Raw genomic sequence first — 17062 nt, 5'->3', positions numbered from 1 at the left:
GCTTGTCGCCTATGTGGTGCGGCCATCGCTCTGGCTATGCCGTTGTCGCTTGGCGCTGCTATTGTGTTGGACGGAGTGATGTTGGGAGACTCAAAAGGTTGGTGACTAGTGGCCTTAAAAGGACGAGACTAAATGGGATTCTCGATGGTTAGAGTCTTATACAGGATAAGTATTCCCGATCAGATGTCTCCATGAATATGGTGGACGGGTTGTGGTGAGCGATGGGTCACTCAGATAAGTCACAATATTTCCAGGGAACATAAACGATCTGCTATCCTGGGGAGAATGGAGACTCTTTTCTTCATCCAGTCAGCAGTGTTACTATTAGGGTTAGTAGTCAGTGGAGAGAGCGAGGTGTCAGCTCCACATAAATAAGTAAAATCTCATCAGAAGCCATTGCTGATCCGATACATATTCCTCCTTCATAGAATCTCCAGTTGTGCCGGAGGAAGGATCCCAGCTGGAGGGTGAAGGAGACGTAATGTCCCCAAGTGGCTCCCAAGAGCTGGAGGACTTCGAAGCTGTGACTACTGAAGAAACCACCAGTGAGGAGAAGACCGAAAAGAAGACTGAAGGAATCAGTAGGGTGAGGGAGCTTAGAATACTAGAATACTGCCCCCTATGTACAAGAATAGAACTACTATAATACTGCCCCCTATGTACAAGAATAGAACTACTATAATACTGCCCCCTATGTACAAGAATATAACTACTATAATACTGCTCCTATGTACAAGAATATAACTACTATAATACTGCCCCCTATGTACAAGAATATAACTACTATAATACTGCCCCTATATACAAGAATATAACTACTATAATACTGCCCCTATGTACAAGAATATAACTACTATAATACTGCCCCCTATGTACAAGAATATAACTACTATAATACTGCTCCTATGTACAAGAATATAACTACTATAATACTACCTCCTATGTACAAGAATATAACTACTATAATACTGCCCCTATGTACAAGAATATAACTACTATAATACTGCCCCCTATATACAAGAATATAACTACTATAATACTGCTCCTATGTACAAGAATATAACTACTATAATACTGCCCCTATATACAAGAATATAACTACTATAATACTGCCCCTATGTACAAGAATATAACTACTATAATACTGCCCCCTATGTACAAGAATATAACTACTATAATACTGCTCCTATGTACAAGAATATAACTACTATAATACTACCTCCTATGTACAAGAATATAACTACTATAATACTGCTCCTATGTACAAGAATATAACTACTATAATACTGCTCCTATATACAAGAATATAACTACTATAATACTGCCTCCTATGTACAAGAATATAACTACTATAATACTGCTCCTATATACAAGAATATAACTACTATAATACTGCTCCTATGTACAAGAATATAACTACTATAATACTGCTCCTATATACAAGAATATAACTACTATAATACTGCTCCTATGTACAAGAATATAACTACTATAATACTGCCTCCTATGTACAAGAATATAACTACTATAATACTGCTCCTATATACAAGAATATAACTACTATAATACTGCCTCCTATGTACAAGAATATAACTACTATAATACTGCTCCTATGTACAAGAATATAACTACTATAATACTGTCCATATAACTGGTAGGATCTTGGACACCTTCTTATCGTCTATCTTGTATCCTCCTTAGTCTTCCTCCACGTCCAGTCAAGAAGAATCCACATCTCAGCAGACAGAGGAGTCGGAGCTCGGGGGGATCCCTATAGAGGGGTCTACACGTGAACTTCCTTTCCAGCCCTCACAGACACTAAGTAAGTCGAGCTCCTCTCCTGAACTTCAGACCCTGCAGGAGCTGCCCAGGGAGTCGGACTTTAAGGAGCCTCCTCAGACTCCTGCTCAAGAACCGAACCCTCTGGTCCAGAGCCCCAGCACAGAACCCATCCCGAGCCGACCAGAGGAGGAGAGTTCTGCTCCCGTCACCCCACAACCTCCAGCAGGTTCTACGCTGGAACCAGGAGTAGCACAACAGTCTGCACAGTCTCCAAGTGGGCACCGGCCCAGGGGCCACACCATCTCCGACTCCGAACCTTCCAGACGAGGCAGGAGGATTAACGTTGATGCCTTTAAGAACAGCACCAAAGCCACGAAAGCGGAGAAGTTTCCTGGGATAGACCCAAGGTACAGGCCCGTCCTCTTCACAGGGGACCTCCGGAGATATCTGCTGTGTTAGCACCTCTGTTGTCCATGATGTAGTAATGTTAGATCTGTGGTGCGCTGTTCCTCTGTTACTCTTCTTGACAATTTATTCTTTAACTGCCAACTGGGCGATAGCCTTCCCGTTTCCGATAGTCCTATACAGCTCATTGTGTAGGGACATGCCGTACAGAGAATGGTAATACCTGGTCTAATTCCCGGAGGAGTAACAGAGGGACAGTGTAACCTTTCTGTAGAATAGTCACTCCTGAATTGTGGGGGGGGGGGGGGGGAGAGGTTGTATTTGGATGTCTCTGACCGTATTCTTCCTTCCAGCTTTGTATTCCTACAGCTCTACCACTCTCCTTTCTTTGGGGACGAGTCTAACAAGCCCATCCTGGTCCCGAATACTCAGGTAATTCCCATGGTCCTCCTGTCTGGGGTCTGTTAGCTGACGGATCCATCTTGTCCTTGCCTCATCCTGGTGCTTTTACCTTCTAGACCTTTGAAAGAACGATGAAACTACTTGACCAGATCCCCTGCTATGACACCCACAAGATCGGGGTCCTGTATGTGGGGGAAGGGCAGGTAAGTGTCCGGCTCTTGTTAGTACTTAATAAACCGAAATATAAAACGTGTCCAGCGCTGTGACCATTATATATACGCTCTTGTATGAAGGTGAACGATGAGCTGGCCATCCTGTCCAATGAGCATGGCTCCTACCGCTACACACAGTTCCTGACCGGCCTGGGGAAACTGATCGAGTTAAAGGAAACTCAGCCAGACAAGATATTTTTAGGAGGATTGGCCGGATTCGGAGATGACGGACAATTCACCTACTGCTGGCACGATGACATCATGCAAGGTAAGGGCACCTACCCCCAACACCAGTCAGGGATAGATGGCATCCCATACTAGGACTTCATCAGCTGCAGTCTGGACAGTCCATTCTGTTGAGCATTCACAGTAGAGGTTTTGGTCTGTTCCCCTCTCCTTGTAATTGCTGTGCCCAGTTGGACAATATGGACGCCTTGAAGTGAAGTTCCGTGAATCTGTTAGCCAAAGTGGACCACAGTTAATTTTGGCCATATTTGGCTATACTTTGAAATGTAATACCTTATTTGCCCAGAAGTGGCCGCTGCAGGCAAAATGTGAAGCCAGATAGTCTGACCATTGGAACCTGTCGATCATGTGATCACCTCCCCGGCCTCACTGCCGATGTCTCCTAAACTCTCTCCATATTTCAGTCATATTCCAGATCACTACTCTGATGCCAAACAAGGAGATCGACTGTCAGCGCTGCAACAAGAAGAGACACGTGGGCAACAACTTTGTAAACATCGTGTACAACGACTCAGGGGAGTCCTATAAGTTGGGGACTCTGAGGGTACGCTCACTTCTGTCCTCCTTACCTTACTGACTGCTCTTCATGTGAATATCCTAAAATCTCTCCCCGCTTCTCTCTAGGGTCAGTTCAACTTTGTGGACGTGAACATTCAACCCCTGGATTGTGACAGCAACCTGGTGACGTTACAGTGCAAAAAAGGTAAGGTCCAGCTCCATGGCCGCAACTACGAGGTTCTCCCTCATCGGTCATTGATGGCGTGTCTGATGTAAACCACCAATGACTGATAAGTGGGGGGAGGACTGATCAGTGGTGTAAAAAAAAATTTTTTTCCCTTTTTTCTAGATATGGAGGGACTTGTGGATATATCAGTCGCTAAAATCGTGTCTGATAAAAACCTGCCATTCCTCGCCCGCCAAATGGCGCTGCACTCAAATGTGAGATTGGTTTAGTCCTGTATTATTAGCCGTTCTGGTGGGTGCACGCTGTGACGGGTTATCTGTTTGGTTTTTAGATGGCTTCTCAGGTTCATCACAGTAGGTCCAACCCCACAGACATCTACCCTTCTAAGTGGATTGCCAGACTGAGGCACATCAAGAAGATCAGACCAAAGGTAAGTGGCCTGGGTGCTCTATGTAGGACCTGGATACCAAGTGACCCCCTCCTAGATATCTTGGTCCTCCAACCGTTTATTCTGTTCCCATACAGTGCATGATAAAATTCTATATAATGGCAGTCACCACTAGGGGGAGCTAACTGCACAAGTGCAGACACCTATTCATAAGCAATAAGCTCCTAACTCCCCCTAGTGGTGACCAAAGAAAAATGTATTCTTGGACTGTAGGATCTAAGCCAGACTCTTTAGCGTTTTGGGGTTTCCATTTGCTCTTTTTCTTTCAGATTCATGAAGAATTGATAGAAATGACCGCAAATATGCCTTACCCAATGAACAGCCTCGCCAGCAAAAATCTCTCGCAGAATCCTCCGCCTGGCGTTTTTGAAACCGGACAGCGGACTCGGCTCATATCGTCTGTGGACGATTTCACTGAATTTTCCTAAACTTCTGGCTGAGGCTGGACTAAGTGAATGGTACGTCCCAAGGGCCCGACACCGCGACAGGGTTTGGGGGCCCCTGCTGCCGGCACAGACTACTACACTGAACACTAAACCTCCTGCGCTGGGGCCTCGTGTAGCAATCGTAAGGATCGGACATTTTAAGAGACTCGAATTTAAATTATTTTCAGTATTGGAATAATCTTAATTTATTAAAGACTTCGCCCCCTGCAATGTGACCAGTACCAGAGTCACCCACCATGGATCACAGGAACTGCGCGACTTAGACACACAGGGTGAGCGTTACTGCTTGGAGTTTTTGTTTTTCTGCACAATTGCAAATTTAAAAATTCCAAAAAATTTAAATAAAAAACAGTCCAAGTTTTTTTTGTGATGGGACAGGTGGGTGACCAGATATCGGCATAGCTGTGTGCGCCCTACTATTGTCACAGACTCCTCCAGGCTGCTTCCTATAGATGTAACTCTATGACCACAGTCTTACCCTTCCCCCTCCTTGCACACTTCATGTTACTGCACAGGGCACAATCTGCAGCCTCTTACATCAAGTCTTCTGGATTAGGGTTACACGGAGACTTTGGCCCCTGGGTAATTTACATCCCAATGACCATCTCCAGGATACGATGTCAGGATCTGGTTGGTGGAGATTGGACGCTCGGACTATGCACTGATCAGCAGTTTTGGTTGCTTTCAGGGCATCAGAAGCAGAAGGCTCTGTCCACTGTATAGTGTTTTATGCAGTTCTACTGAAGTGTCCAGAAGAGATGCTATATAGTGAATGGCGCCTTCTGCTTCCTGCACGATCCCGTTATAGGTTCTACAGCAGGGTCGGCAACCTTCGGCACTCCAGCTGTTGTAAAACTACAACTCCCAGCATGCACACTTGCTGTGACGTTCGTGGAACTCCCCTGGAAGTGAATAGAGCATGATGGGAGTTGTAGTTTCACAGCAGCTGGAGAGCCGAAGGTTGCTCTAGTGCCTGGACAGAGCTGGATAACTGGTTGGTGCGGGGTTCAGGTGTCAGACCTCACTCACCGACCATCACGGTTAATCTTGAGGGAACTGGTGTGGAAATTTGGCCAGGGAAGCCCTTTTAAGCTGTCCACTATTCCCACCCCATTTATGGCAGTCCTATGAGCTGATCTGACAACCCCCTCCCTGCACCCCATGTTGGTCGGTACTCATGTGTAAGTCTTTGGTGGCAGCCATTTTTCTTATAGACCACACAAGCCTTGCATCCTGTGCTGATCATACATGTCCACGTCATGGTCACTCCATACAGAACACACCACACAGCTTTGTCTTGCAGCCATTTTTATTTGACTTTGTCCGACATGTTGCATTGTAGCGCATTTTACAAACATAAGGCAATAGTGAAGATGCCGCCTGTGAGAACAAGATTTCACCAGATCGCCTACTATGGAGGCTGCCATTAACCTGCCTATGACCCCCCTAGGGTAGTGAAGTCACCGGCTCCTAGGGTGGCCATATCAATATGGCTGCCTCCATTGTACCGTACTATGTCTGAAAACCAATTCCAGAAGAAATCTTGTTCCCCAGACAATAAATAATCTTTGACAATTAACTCTGACCGTACAAGTAAAAGCTAAAGCATACGGGCTCCGCGCAGGCTCGCGGCCGGCCGGAGGGGTAAGTGCAATGTCTTACATAAAACAGCTTAGTGCGGCCACCGGATCGATGGCGTTTGTCGTAAACATAATGTAAGAAAATCATAGATGTAAACGTAATAACTTTCCATTCCTGGTACGTATGGGCTCTGCTTAAAGGGACGGGCTCTACCATGTAGTGCTCTTGTGACACGACACCTCTCGGCAAGTCACAGACTGCCAGGGCTTGCTGGGAGTTGTAGTTCTGCCACACATTAGAGACTACTGATGTTTCTGGTTTTGAATTGGGTTATTCAGGGATATCTGTAGTAAATGTGGTCACAGAGGATTTGGGGCCACCAGTAATGTCCTGGGTAGGTTTCGAGTTTTGGTCTGCCTTTAAAGGAAGATGTCCAGGAAAAAAACATGGCTGACTTCTTACAGAAATGGTGCCACACCTGTGTACAGGTTCTGTGTGGTACTGCAGCTCAGCCCCATTACTTTTAACAGAGCTGAGCTGCAAAACCAGACACAACCCATAGACAGGAGAAGAAATGGAATAGATTTTACTAATCCTGGAAATGACATTAAAGTCCTTTTTTTTTTTTTGGTGAGGACCATTTAATAAAGTTAGAAATGATGAAGAGAACGGACATCTTCATATGAAGCCTACATGAGGCTTCAGTCTGTAATATAGAGGGCGGTGTGTTTGGTTTTGGGACCGAGGATTCGTGTGGCCATGATTAGAGATGTAATGCTTCATTTTCCCTGTGGTGGCGCTATAGGGAAATTACAGCTGATCTGTAGAGATCACAACAGGGCGAATGTAAATTTTTATTTTGTAGTTAGAAGTCTGTCTGTTCTGTTCATCATTTCTTAAAGGATAAATCTACAAAAATACTTAATTAAAGCAAGAAAAATATAAAAAATAAAATTTCCAGAGCCGGCGTTACTACGCGCCTGCCCGGACTGTTTGTACCTTTAACCGAGGAATATAAAGTTAGAGCGGCGTTCTCTTCCCTATGTAATGTACTTTGGTCCAGCCATCCCTACAATTACACGAGTCCTATCGGGTGGATATAGCGTTACTATGGAGGGGGCACAAACTTATATGATGGGGGGAAAAAAAATAATGAAAAATTATATTAATATACAAACTGTATCAAATATATTAAATAAGCGGCTTAGATATGTTTTATTTTTTTTGCATTATATATTCGGCCTCCTCGGGTCTCTCAAACACTTTATGATCTACTTAAATATGGCGGAGCCCACAGCAACCAATGGGGGGGGGGTGTTGGTCTGTAACTTGGTTGCCATCAATAGCACTTTTTTTTTTTTTTTTTTTTGGTTTTTGTTAGATAATACTGATGTCTTGTCACATGAGGTGGCAGAGAGAAAAAAAATTGAAAAATTAAAAAAACAAAACAAAAAAACCCCATAATTATAAAGCCATATCTGCTGCCACCATCATTACTTAGGGCCCGTTCACACGGGCACAGAGGGGCGGATTATGGTGCGTAATCCACGTTATAATCCGCCCCCTCAGCCTGGCGATCTCCATAAACCACCATTGTGCTTTTTTCCGTGGGCTGCCCTTCCACCTGGCGGCAGCAACCTCCGGGGTCGGCCCCATTCATTTGAGCCGACTCCGGGGGGAAAGCCAAGACCGCGACAGTCATGGCAGGCAGCTTTTGACCCGAGAGTGACGTGGCTCCCCCCGCGTGAACTTAGCCTTATGGTTTTGAAGGGGGGTGGGTAGTACCTAAAGTGTTTGAGAGACCCGAGTAGGCCGCCCTGCTAATTCGGACTGTACCTTTAAGCCAATATGTAATAATCTACTTGTATAAAATAGATATAAATATATACAAGAGCACGACATCCATAACTTAAATACCTCTAGTGATAATCGTGCTCTGCCCCTCTATCTACACAACGGCTTCATTTGGTTAGAACGCTATGAAAATATAGCGAATATTACAAAAATATACAAATTCCAACCCGCAACTGAGCGTCACCGGTTTACAAAGGCTGAAATGTCAGTGGGGTAAAGACCAGACCATTTCTGACGGCGGGGAGGACGACTTCACCTTATACACTCTCCATTGGGGGAGGAATGGGTTACACAGTTAAAGTGAGACTCTACCTGTAATATATGACATCCACTCATGTTCAGTCACTTTTAGTGCTATTCGGTTTACTCCACTCACATCCAGAGCTGCATTTACAATTCTGCTGTTATACAGTATAGGAATGTGTTAGCTTTTCCATATGTGTTTTCCTTTTACATCCTATTCTTTACATGATGTGTCCAAGCAACAATCGGAGCTTTGAGTGCAGCTCTAGCGGTGACTGGAGTATAAAACCTGATGGAAATCGACTCCTAATGGTTGGTCAGTGTGCATAGGCCGGGTGATGTAGGAGCAGGAATACATGACTACTTTCTACCAGTCCTCAAGTGAATGAGCTGTAATACCAGATGTAGCCTTTAGCCAGATGGGGTGCTGTTTTGGGTAGAATGTAGTCTAATTATTATAAACCAACCCTATAACTGAACCCATCCTGGTACTTTCCATCCCCGCTCCCCATTCCAATAATACAGAATCCTTTCTTCTACCAGGTGATGAAGCACAAAGTGCAAGTTTTCCCATGTAAGTGCTTTGGTGAGGTATCTACCATCTACATGTAGTTCCTAGATGGAGGTGGCCTTCAGTGGCAACCCCGTGCAGTGACTGGAGAAGCCATGTTTGTTCCCCAGGCTCCGAGTTCCGTTTCATTCCCCCTTTTTGGCACCATCCATCCATGATCTTTGGAGGTGGAAGGTTCGGACTTCACAAAAATACTTCTGTGTTTTTCAATGTTTTGGGCCTGATTTTCAAAAAGCTTTTGTTAAAGTGCACAAGGCTCCATGCAGAAAGTAGAGACAGATATGAGAAATACATTCAGTAACCGGGGGGTGTATGGACCAAGAATGAAATCGCTGGAACACCTGGAGTTGTTCGTGGCGCTCCGATTTCATCTACATTCTCGTCCATAACCCGAAGTCACAGATGGTCTATGTAACACTCTTTTGGCAGGACCTGAATACAAAGAGGAGGTGACATCTTACTATAGGTGGTGCCATGTAGCTTTCCAAGGTTGTCTTCTCAAGAACATCTACGACCACAGATACAAAATAGTCTTAAAGAGGCGCAAAGGGTCTTGTTCGCTTCCAATCAACACCAAGATAGTGAGACGTGAGCCTACTTGAAGGGATTAAACATCCATCTAGAGTTTAACGCAAATCCCACCAAAGAAATCTCGGGTTCTCAAGACACATTAACAATACTTCTGCAAAATGTGCGACTCTGGTGAAACCCTCGATGTGCGGAACGTCTTTGAGCGGGAGAGTTTCAACTTGTTCCGTAGGTCGTGTCCTGTAAACGTTACTGTGGGGGTTAAGACAAGTGGTGATAGGAGATCTTTATACATAACCAGTTCCTCAAGAAATCTGTTGCAATTTCCCAAAAAGAAGAGTAACTCCTCTAAGTGCATAGTGAGGGTCCGTCTTACGTCACGCTCCAAGATTATGTTGGATTATCTCAGCCAAGTAGAATTCTGTTCCCTTCTTTTCCCGATATACAGGGTATTAGTTTTTTTGTGGTTTTTTTTTTTTTTTTACAGTGCTAAAGGGAATAAGACGCTCTTGCAGCACCCTGAATATAACCTAGGGACCAGCAGTGACTGTTGTTGTAAGTCAGGATTGACCAGCAAGTCCTTCGAAACACCCTGGTCCCTTTTTAAAAGCACCATTGAAAATCTTGCAAGTAGCATCTCCAGAAGATGACTAGATACCAAACGCCTTCCTAAGGCTTCCTTTGAAGAAATAAGCAGCTCCTTGTACCTCAATGTTTCCCATCTATAGAGATTGTCAACAGGACAGGTTGTGGGACAGCCGGCTGTCTACAAAACAAAGTACGAGCCACCAGGGCTCATTGAGAACTATCATCTAGAGCCACCAGGGCTCCATGAACTCAGTATAAGCCACCAGGGCTTCCAAAACTTTCAAGCCACCAGGGCCTGTATATTGAGAACTCCCAAAGCCTCCAGGGCTTTAGGACCATGTGCTTGTTGACGTATCTTGGGAAACACTGTCAAAGAGGGGGTGCGTCTGAAGCCATGTCTAACTGTTCAAAGGCCAGCATGAGGAGCCATTGAGAGGCGGCAATGAGTCTCAAGGATCTCCAGTTGCTTCATTAGAGCAATCTCCTGAACTGGATCCAGAAATTTCTCAGACAGGTACCAAGAAGCTCTTGGAGCTGATACCCACGTAGACAATAGTGTTCCACCACATGGATGAGGTCTGCTAGCTGACACTGGGGTGGACTCTATTGTGGGCTCGCATCGACTTCCTCCTTTTGCTCTGTGCTAACTGCATAGGGATGAGCGCTGGTTCTTCTGCCACCACCTTGTCTACGGTGATCATTTTGCTTGAAGACGTGCTCTCTGTTAATACCTGAGAAACGGTGGAAGACGGTGAAGTAAGCCGAGAAGTTTTCTTCAACCGGTGGTGACCGTCGGATTTAGAACTTCCACTTAGTGACAATTTCTGCCGGAGCCCTTGTGTTTCTTGGGAATGACTTTGTGACCTGTGAGTTGGAGCGCCCTCAGCTGGCGGTCTTCTCTTTTTGGCTATTCTCATTTGTACACCTTCAAGGCTGCGCTCTATTTGATAGACTTCTTCCGTGGCATGGTTGACCAGATCAAACTGTGACAGAAGAGTCTCCAGCACAGGGAGCAACCTTTGGATGTTGGCGTCGACCTCTGCTCTCTCCCTGGTGCTTACAGCACTGAACGTATCTAGCTGACTGGAGATGGTGGAGAAAGACGAGGAGGACGAGGTATCAGATGCCGCACTTGGGGTGGAACCTCGAAGAGATTTGGAATCACTGGAGGAACGTGAAGGAAGCGGCTCCATTCCTTCGAAGCGCACCTTGTGACGGAACTGAAATACAGAAATATTTTTATTATGTTTTATTGTTCTGAAAATCAACATAGAGAACAGCCTAACACACACGGCTCACCTCTTTCACTTTGCTGACACCCATCCAGATCCGAAGCCTCCTAAGAAACAGCTCCACCATCTCATAGTCCTGCAGTTCGAAAGCTGGTCGGAACAAATCCAGCCGCACCTGTCGGTAAGTGTTGATCAACACGGCTGCAAAGAATCGCATCATGATCCATACCTCCAGCACCAAGTAGCTTGCAAAATAGAGATGGTGAACGTAGGAGGAATACGGGTAAGGGGCTTTCAGATTAATAGCACCACGAGCCACGGCAAACAGTGAGAGGATGCTCGCCCCAAAGCTGTGGAATCTCTCCCAGGAGGAGGAGAAAAGCTAAAAGGAAGAAATACAAAAATAATTACGAGAGGAATGACCCTCATCTAATAAAAACCTACCACTACGATGCAGATCTATGTGTCTCCATGTTTACAGAATTACTTAAAGGGAGTGACCAGAGCTAGCCTATCACCCCGGCCCAACAGAAGGGTTAGGGTCACCTAATATTTTATGATACCTGTACACTTGTCACTATGTTCTGCTACAGAATTTTTTGCTCCAATGATTGTTCAGATAGACTTACCAAAAACCCGACTTGAGCGTACACCAGCACCAGACCCAGCGTTGCCCCTGCGGCAGCACACAGCTCTTTCATAGACAGACTCAGGGTCTTCCCAAACACAGACCACTCTCTGATGAAGCGAAGCTGCTGCGCAACCTTAGAAATGAGAAAATTATAAGAAAAGAATCCAAAAACATTGATACCTGGAAACTATCAACAAGCAGGCTTTGCTTATGAAGACCTCTCTATTTGGAAAATTTTTGTGGTCTTCACTGTAACTATACGGATGTCACTTGTTACACCCCTGGGCAGTTATAGTATGAAGACAGTACCGTAGGTCATCAGCCATTTGCCAACTTGTTGATGGTTGAAGATATTAAATGTGACGATTCAGCACAGAATACTAGTCAGTCCTGGCCTGCTGACTTACCTTCACTGTAAGGAGGAAGAGCAGGGAGGCGGAGAGGCTGTTGAAGGTGTTACCCAAAAAGGCCACATGGTGCAGGCTGACGAATGAAGCTTTGTCCTTCCGATATCTTTCCCACTGCTGGTCGGCCAGGCTGCCCCGGCTCAGATATATAACCACAGTGCTCACTGTCAGGACCGTCAGCAACCACTGGACGTAATTCCAGAAATTGGTAAAATACAGCCGCCCCTCCTTCCGAATCAATAGACACTCGGCAAGCACAAAGTACACGACAAACATCATGAGGAAGACCTGCGAAGAGAGAACACAAAGATCCACTCACCTCGTCGAGTTACAACATACTCAGAATTCTGCTGCTGGTCAACAAGACGCTGACAGACACGACTTACCATCATGATAAGGAGAAGGTGAGTACCACTGCTAAGACGCAGCAAAGGGAAGGCTCTTATTTCAGAAGATGGAAGCGATCGACCAGCAAGAGGGAATTCCAGCAGCAACGTTACAGAGGAGTAGAGGTGGACCCCAGGACTGTATAGAGAGAACTCCACAAATAGCGCCCTCGTCCTGCAGGGGCACGAATACGAGACAAGGGTAGGATGCCACGCAATTGCAATACTAGACAATAGGTAGTGCGATATGAGTCAAGGCAAGATTAGACTTACAGGTTGTCAATCCAGCGTTCATCCTGGAGGTCTTCTAAGATGGCCTGATTCTCCTCCAAGCTACTACCGAGCTGCTGAATGTAACCAGAGCTGTCGTAGAAGGAGAGGAAACCCCAATACCAGGCCCTAGAAGAAAGAAGAATTTAGCATACAATACACCCCAGGGTGATATTAGGGGTCAGTCACTTTATGGCGGTATAGAGGTACCTACCCAGTATTATCTTGAGGAGAATGCGGCCACCCATCAGAGGACATATCAGAAGAAATATTAGTCCAACCAATGTCATAGCTGCTATCATCAAACTCTTCTGAGCAGGTCCCATGGCTGGATAGGGAGTGGACATCACAAGCTGCAGAGAGAGATAGGTGTAATAATGTGGAGACCCGACACTAGATCCCCACCGAGGATCAGTCACATGACCACCAGAAGATGTGCCGTTCTAGTTATCAAAACTTTGTGACCTTAATAAATCAGACACAACAAGACTAGTGTACAGCACGCCAGTCTTGATAAGTTTCCCCTTCTGTGTCTAGAATGATCACATGATAATAGAACCGCACCTTTCTTTAGCCGTATCTGTCGTAAGCGAGCCGCCCCCAACAAGCTGCTGTAGCTCCCCCGCTGGTTATTGCTCAGGAATGGCAGCAGCACATCAGATGCCCAGTCCCAGAACTCGTCCAACCTACAGAGCACATAATAGGGTAACATCTCCGCCTTGACGTCCTACTGGACTTCATTCCTCAATACAGTGAACATCTACGAGTGATTCATGATGTCTGCTCTCTACCTCTTAATCTGCGTGAATCTGTGGCTTCCCATCTCCTGTCGGACTGAGCGCTGCAGCAGGTACGTCTTGTGGTTCACCGAGGCATCGCCATAGTTGGTCAGGAGGACAACCAGTAAGAAGAGTGTATAGACCATCAGGTTCTGGACAGAAACATAAGAAACCAGATTGAAAGGATTTTCTAGTCTGATACGTTTACCAGCACTGATACACTGTAACAAACAGGACAGGAGAGATTTGCGCTGCTGATGTGTGTCGCCGGTTATTTACATCGTATATATATTTACCTTAAGCATCCTATGCAGCAGTTTGACCTTCCGCGCTTCCTCCCTGGCCTGGAACAAGGCAAATCCCTGCGGTGGCCGTACCTTGGTGATCCGCTCAGAAACCTGCTCCACAAGGGGGCACTCTACAAGGGTGTCCTCCTCTTCTGGGTACAAACGCTTCACCACCAGTGCAAAGTACACGGCCTCAAAGAAAACCTACGTAGAAAGAAAAAAGTGAGACCTGCACTTGTATAGATACATGGAAATCCCAGAGCACTGGCTTCTACCATGGAGCGTCCAGATGGCGAAGGCTCAGAGCGACATCTCCGAGAAGTTACCTTTATGGGCTCCAAGACAAAGAATGAGCAGAGGAAGCTGAATATCCCAGAGATGAGCCACATAAGACCCACGCTGGAGGTGAAGCCCACCCCAATCCAAACCGAAACAGCAAAACAGGAGAGGAGGAGGAAGCAGCTGAGGACATGCGCCACACGCGTGCACCAAGATGGCAGCATCTGCCGATGTCTCTGGAAAGCGTCTGTGATGACTGTACGGAGAGGAGGAAACGCGGAGAATATTAAATCACTGTTGTATTAGGTCTAAATGGAGATTTATAGTTTTAGTGTTCTGTTACAAATATTTACCGGTCCGGTTGGACTTGACCGATTTGGTGACATCCCTGGCAGATCCAGATAACGTCTGCCCTTTGTCATTCAGTTTATCCAACATTATGGTTTCCGTCTTATCTCCAAAGGGGTTCGATCTGTCAAAGCAAAGTGAAATAGTCAGTCTTTACTTGTTATTTTATCAGTGTGTGACAAAGTATAGACTGCTGCACCAGCCATGCGAACAGCTCTGAGAATGAAACAGCTCTCTCTGCCTCAGTCACAGCAGGAAATCCCAGCAAAGCAGCTTATACAGTTACATGCTGCCAATCCACTACTTGTACACAGCTAAGCCTGATACCCATAAACATCCAGGAAGAACTTATCCAATCAGAAGAGCTTTCTTTTGATTGATATGGGTGGAGCTTCATTTATTGACCAATAAGAGTACGTTTAAAGGGCCCAAACTGAATGTTTTTGTAAAAATTTGTATCACTTACTGGAGAGATATCACATCACAATGAAATTTGACATCCCAATCAAAATTTTACATCACAGCCCAAGCGGGTATTTCTCAATGTTTATATATAATCGAGACCACTTACAAGTCTGACAGCAGATCCGTCTCAGTCCGGGAGATCCTTCTAAGGTCTTGTGGTAGGGACATGCTGCTCGCTCCATCTATGTAAAAGATCAGAGATGACACATGACTTCACTTCCAGGCAAGAGTCAGAATTATAAATTATTGGACATTGGTAAGACCCCCTCCCGATTCTTCCTGCAAACATGTGGAGGCTTCTTTATAGTAAGTGTGGTGAGACTACACAATCACAAGAGGTGGTGATGTCTGGTAACTTGTCCAACTTCAAGAGGGGCCTCAGAAGGAACAATATCATAGGTTATGGGAACTAGAATTTTTGGGATAGAATGCCGATCCAAGGACTTGGCCCAATTGTCATTGTTTGAGTTGGAAGGAGTTTTTTCTTCTGATGGGGCAATTGGAAACCATCTTCAGAAGATTTTTATTTTTTGCTTTGCTCTGGATCAACTTGGTAGGTTTATAGGTTGGACTTGATGGACTTGTTGCTATAAACTTCATCCTTTATGGAGCACAGTCCCTTAAAAAAAAGTAAGACCATCGGCACGTGTATATTCGACATGTCTCAGTCTATTCATGTGACCAAGATGGCTCACAGAGGAGAACTTGGTGGAAAACACCGTCTCCTATATGCTTCATCTTCTTGCAACTCTACTCAAACCGGGTCCTAACATCTCAGAAGATTACCAGATCTCCCCTTATTTCATAGCCAATGGAACATCCAACCCCTTTCACGACCCTCTTGGATTCTGGCAGAGCCATTCCCCAGACCCTTTACCTGATGCTAAGAACTGTCGAGGTAAGGACTGTGGCAGTCCTAAGACCACGCTATCATCTTCACTAGGGTGGCAGCTGGCATCTAACCCAACGTTACAGCTGGTTCGGTGTCTCTCCAGCTTCTGAATGGTGTTGCCCATGATGGAAGGATCGCTGAGGAGGTCGGGCCAGCTGAGCATGCCATCATTGGTATTCCACTGGATGAAGCTGTAAGGAGGTCGAAGCCAAATAAACAATATATAAATCAATGTACAGATCGATGAGTGCCGGATTACCAGACATTCTGTGGTATACAGATCTCCAAAACTCACCTCTTGGTGTCTTGCACTGGAATTTCTATTTTGGTTTGGTCAGAGAAGGTCTATGGGATGAAATGTTTAGTGGTGTTAAGACCTGTGGACAGTCTTATCCTGAGAGCATTAGAATGGAGCGTAGAGATCTGATATTTTCTTACCTCTCCATGGTTGCCCGTGTGCGCCATAAAGGAGCTCTCCATCACCGTGTCCAGGTAGTTATCAATTTCTAGAGAGTGCTGGTCAAAGTATGTGAGGGACGGCCGGACACAGGTCTAGGGGGTGACAAAGCAGAGCTATAGACTGATACGTCTAACACAGACCATTGTGAGGTCCATTGGCCGGCAGGAGGCTCACCTTACTACGGGCTCGTCTGAACAGGTACAGAATGATCAGGTAAATGGGATACACCAAGACGCTGGTCACCAGGCCCACAGCCACCGAGTCCACACTGAGGGTAACAGACTCTGACACGGCCCTATCCCTGGAAAATCAGAAATTCTCATTTAGACATCTAGGATTTATGATTCACATTTATATACCGAATATATACTTAACAAATGTAATGCATAGCCTGCTTTATACTTCAGAGCTGCAATCACAATTCTGCAGTATACTACAGGATGTAACTCAGGATCAGTACAGGATAAGTAATGTAATGTATGTACACAGTGACTGTACCAGCAGAATAGTGAGCGCAGCTCCGGAGTATAATACAGGATAAGTAATGTAATGTATGTACACAGTGACTGCACCAGCAGAATAGTGAGCGCAGCTCTGGAGTATAATACAGGATAAGTAATGTAATGTATGTACAC

The 17062-nt window shown here is 45.4% G+C and overlaps 2 protein-coding genes across 5 annotated transcripts in view; one reads left to right on the top strand and one right to left on the bottom strand.

Moving 5' to 3' along the window:
• The window catches only part of TSC2 (TSC complex subunit 2), a 29156-nt gene extending 24209 nt beyond the window's left edge, over positions 1 to 4947 (top strand). For all 4 annotated transcript variants that reach the window (XM_075286059.1, XM_075286058.1, XM_075286057.1 and 1 more), the window contains 10 exons: positions 429 to 586; positions 1702 to 2189; positions 2541 to 2619; positions 2706 to 2792; positions 2883 to 3069; positions 3452 to 3591; positions 3672 to 3750; positions 3895 to 3986; positions 4064 to 4162; positions 4450 to 4947. In XM_075286059.1, coding sequence (XP_075142160.1) covers positions 429 to 586; positions 1702 to 2189; positions 2541 to 2619; positions 2706 to 2792; positions 2883 to 3069; positions 3452 to 3591; positions 3672 to 3750; positions 3895 to 3986; positions 4064 to 4162; positions 4450 to 4608 — 1568 coding nt within the window. In that variant the 3' untranslated portion in view covers positions 4609 to 4947. The remainder of the gene's footprint in view (positions 1 to 428; positions 587 to 1701; positions 2190 to 2540; positions 2620 to 2705; positions 2793 to 2882; positions 3070 to 3451; positions 3592 to 3671; positions 3751 to 3894; positions 3987 to 4063; positions 4163 to 4449) is intronic.
• A 945-nt stretch (positions 4948 to 5892) lies between these two features.
• The window catches only part of PKD1 (polycystin 1, transient receptor potential channel interacting), a 73348-nt gene continuing 62178 nt past the window's right edge, over positions 5893 to 17062 (bottom strand). The window contains exons 29-45 of the mRNA XM_075284679.1: positions 16602 to 16728; positions 16406 to 16519; positions 16263 to 16312; positions 15953 to 16158; positions 15182 to 15257; positions 14616 to 14734; positions 14310 to 14518; positions 13993 to 14187; positions 13709 to 13848; positions 13482 to 13603; positions 13132 to 13270; positions 12921 to 13046; positions 12648 to 12822; positions 12262 to 12549; positions 11853 to 11987; positions 11291 to 11605; positions 5893 to 11211 (exon numbers count right to left, since the gene is read on the bottom strand). Of these exons, the coding sequence (XP_075140780.1) occupies positions 10573 to 11211; positions 11291 to 11605; positions 11853 to 11987; positions 12262 to 12549; positions 12648 to 12822; positions 12921 to 13046; positions 13132 to 13270; positions 13482 to 13603; positions 13709 to 13848; positions 13993 to 14187; positions 14310 to 14518; positions 14616 to 14734; positions 15182 to 15257; positions 15953 to 16158; positions 16263 to 16312; positions 16406 to 16519; positions 16602 to 16728 (3175 nt within the window). The 3' untranslated portion in view covers positions 5893 to 10572. The remainder of the gene's footprint in view (positions 11212 to 11290; positions 11606 to 11852; positions 11988 to 12261; positions 12550 to 12647; positions 12823 to 12920; positions 13047 to 13131; positions 13271 to 13481; positions 13604 to 13708; positions 13849 to 13992; positions 14188 to 14309; positions 14519 to 14615; positions 14735 to 15181; positions 15258 to 15952; positions 16159 to 16262; positions 16313 to 16405; positions 16520 to 16601; positions 16729 to 17062) is intronic.

The sequence above is a fragment of the Leptodactylus fuscus genome, chromosome 8, assembly GCF_031893055.1.
Source record: "Leptodactylus fuscus isolate aLepFus1 chromosome 8, aLepFus1.hap2, whole genome shotgun sequence".
Classification (NCBI taxonomy): Eukaryota; Metazoa; Chordata; class Amphibia; order Anura; family Leptodactylidae; genus Leptodactylus; species Leptodactylus fuscus.
This window is presented reverse-complemented; position numbering and strand designations above follow the sequence as displayed.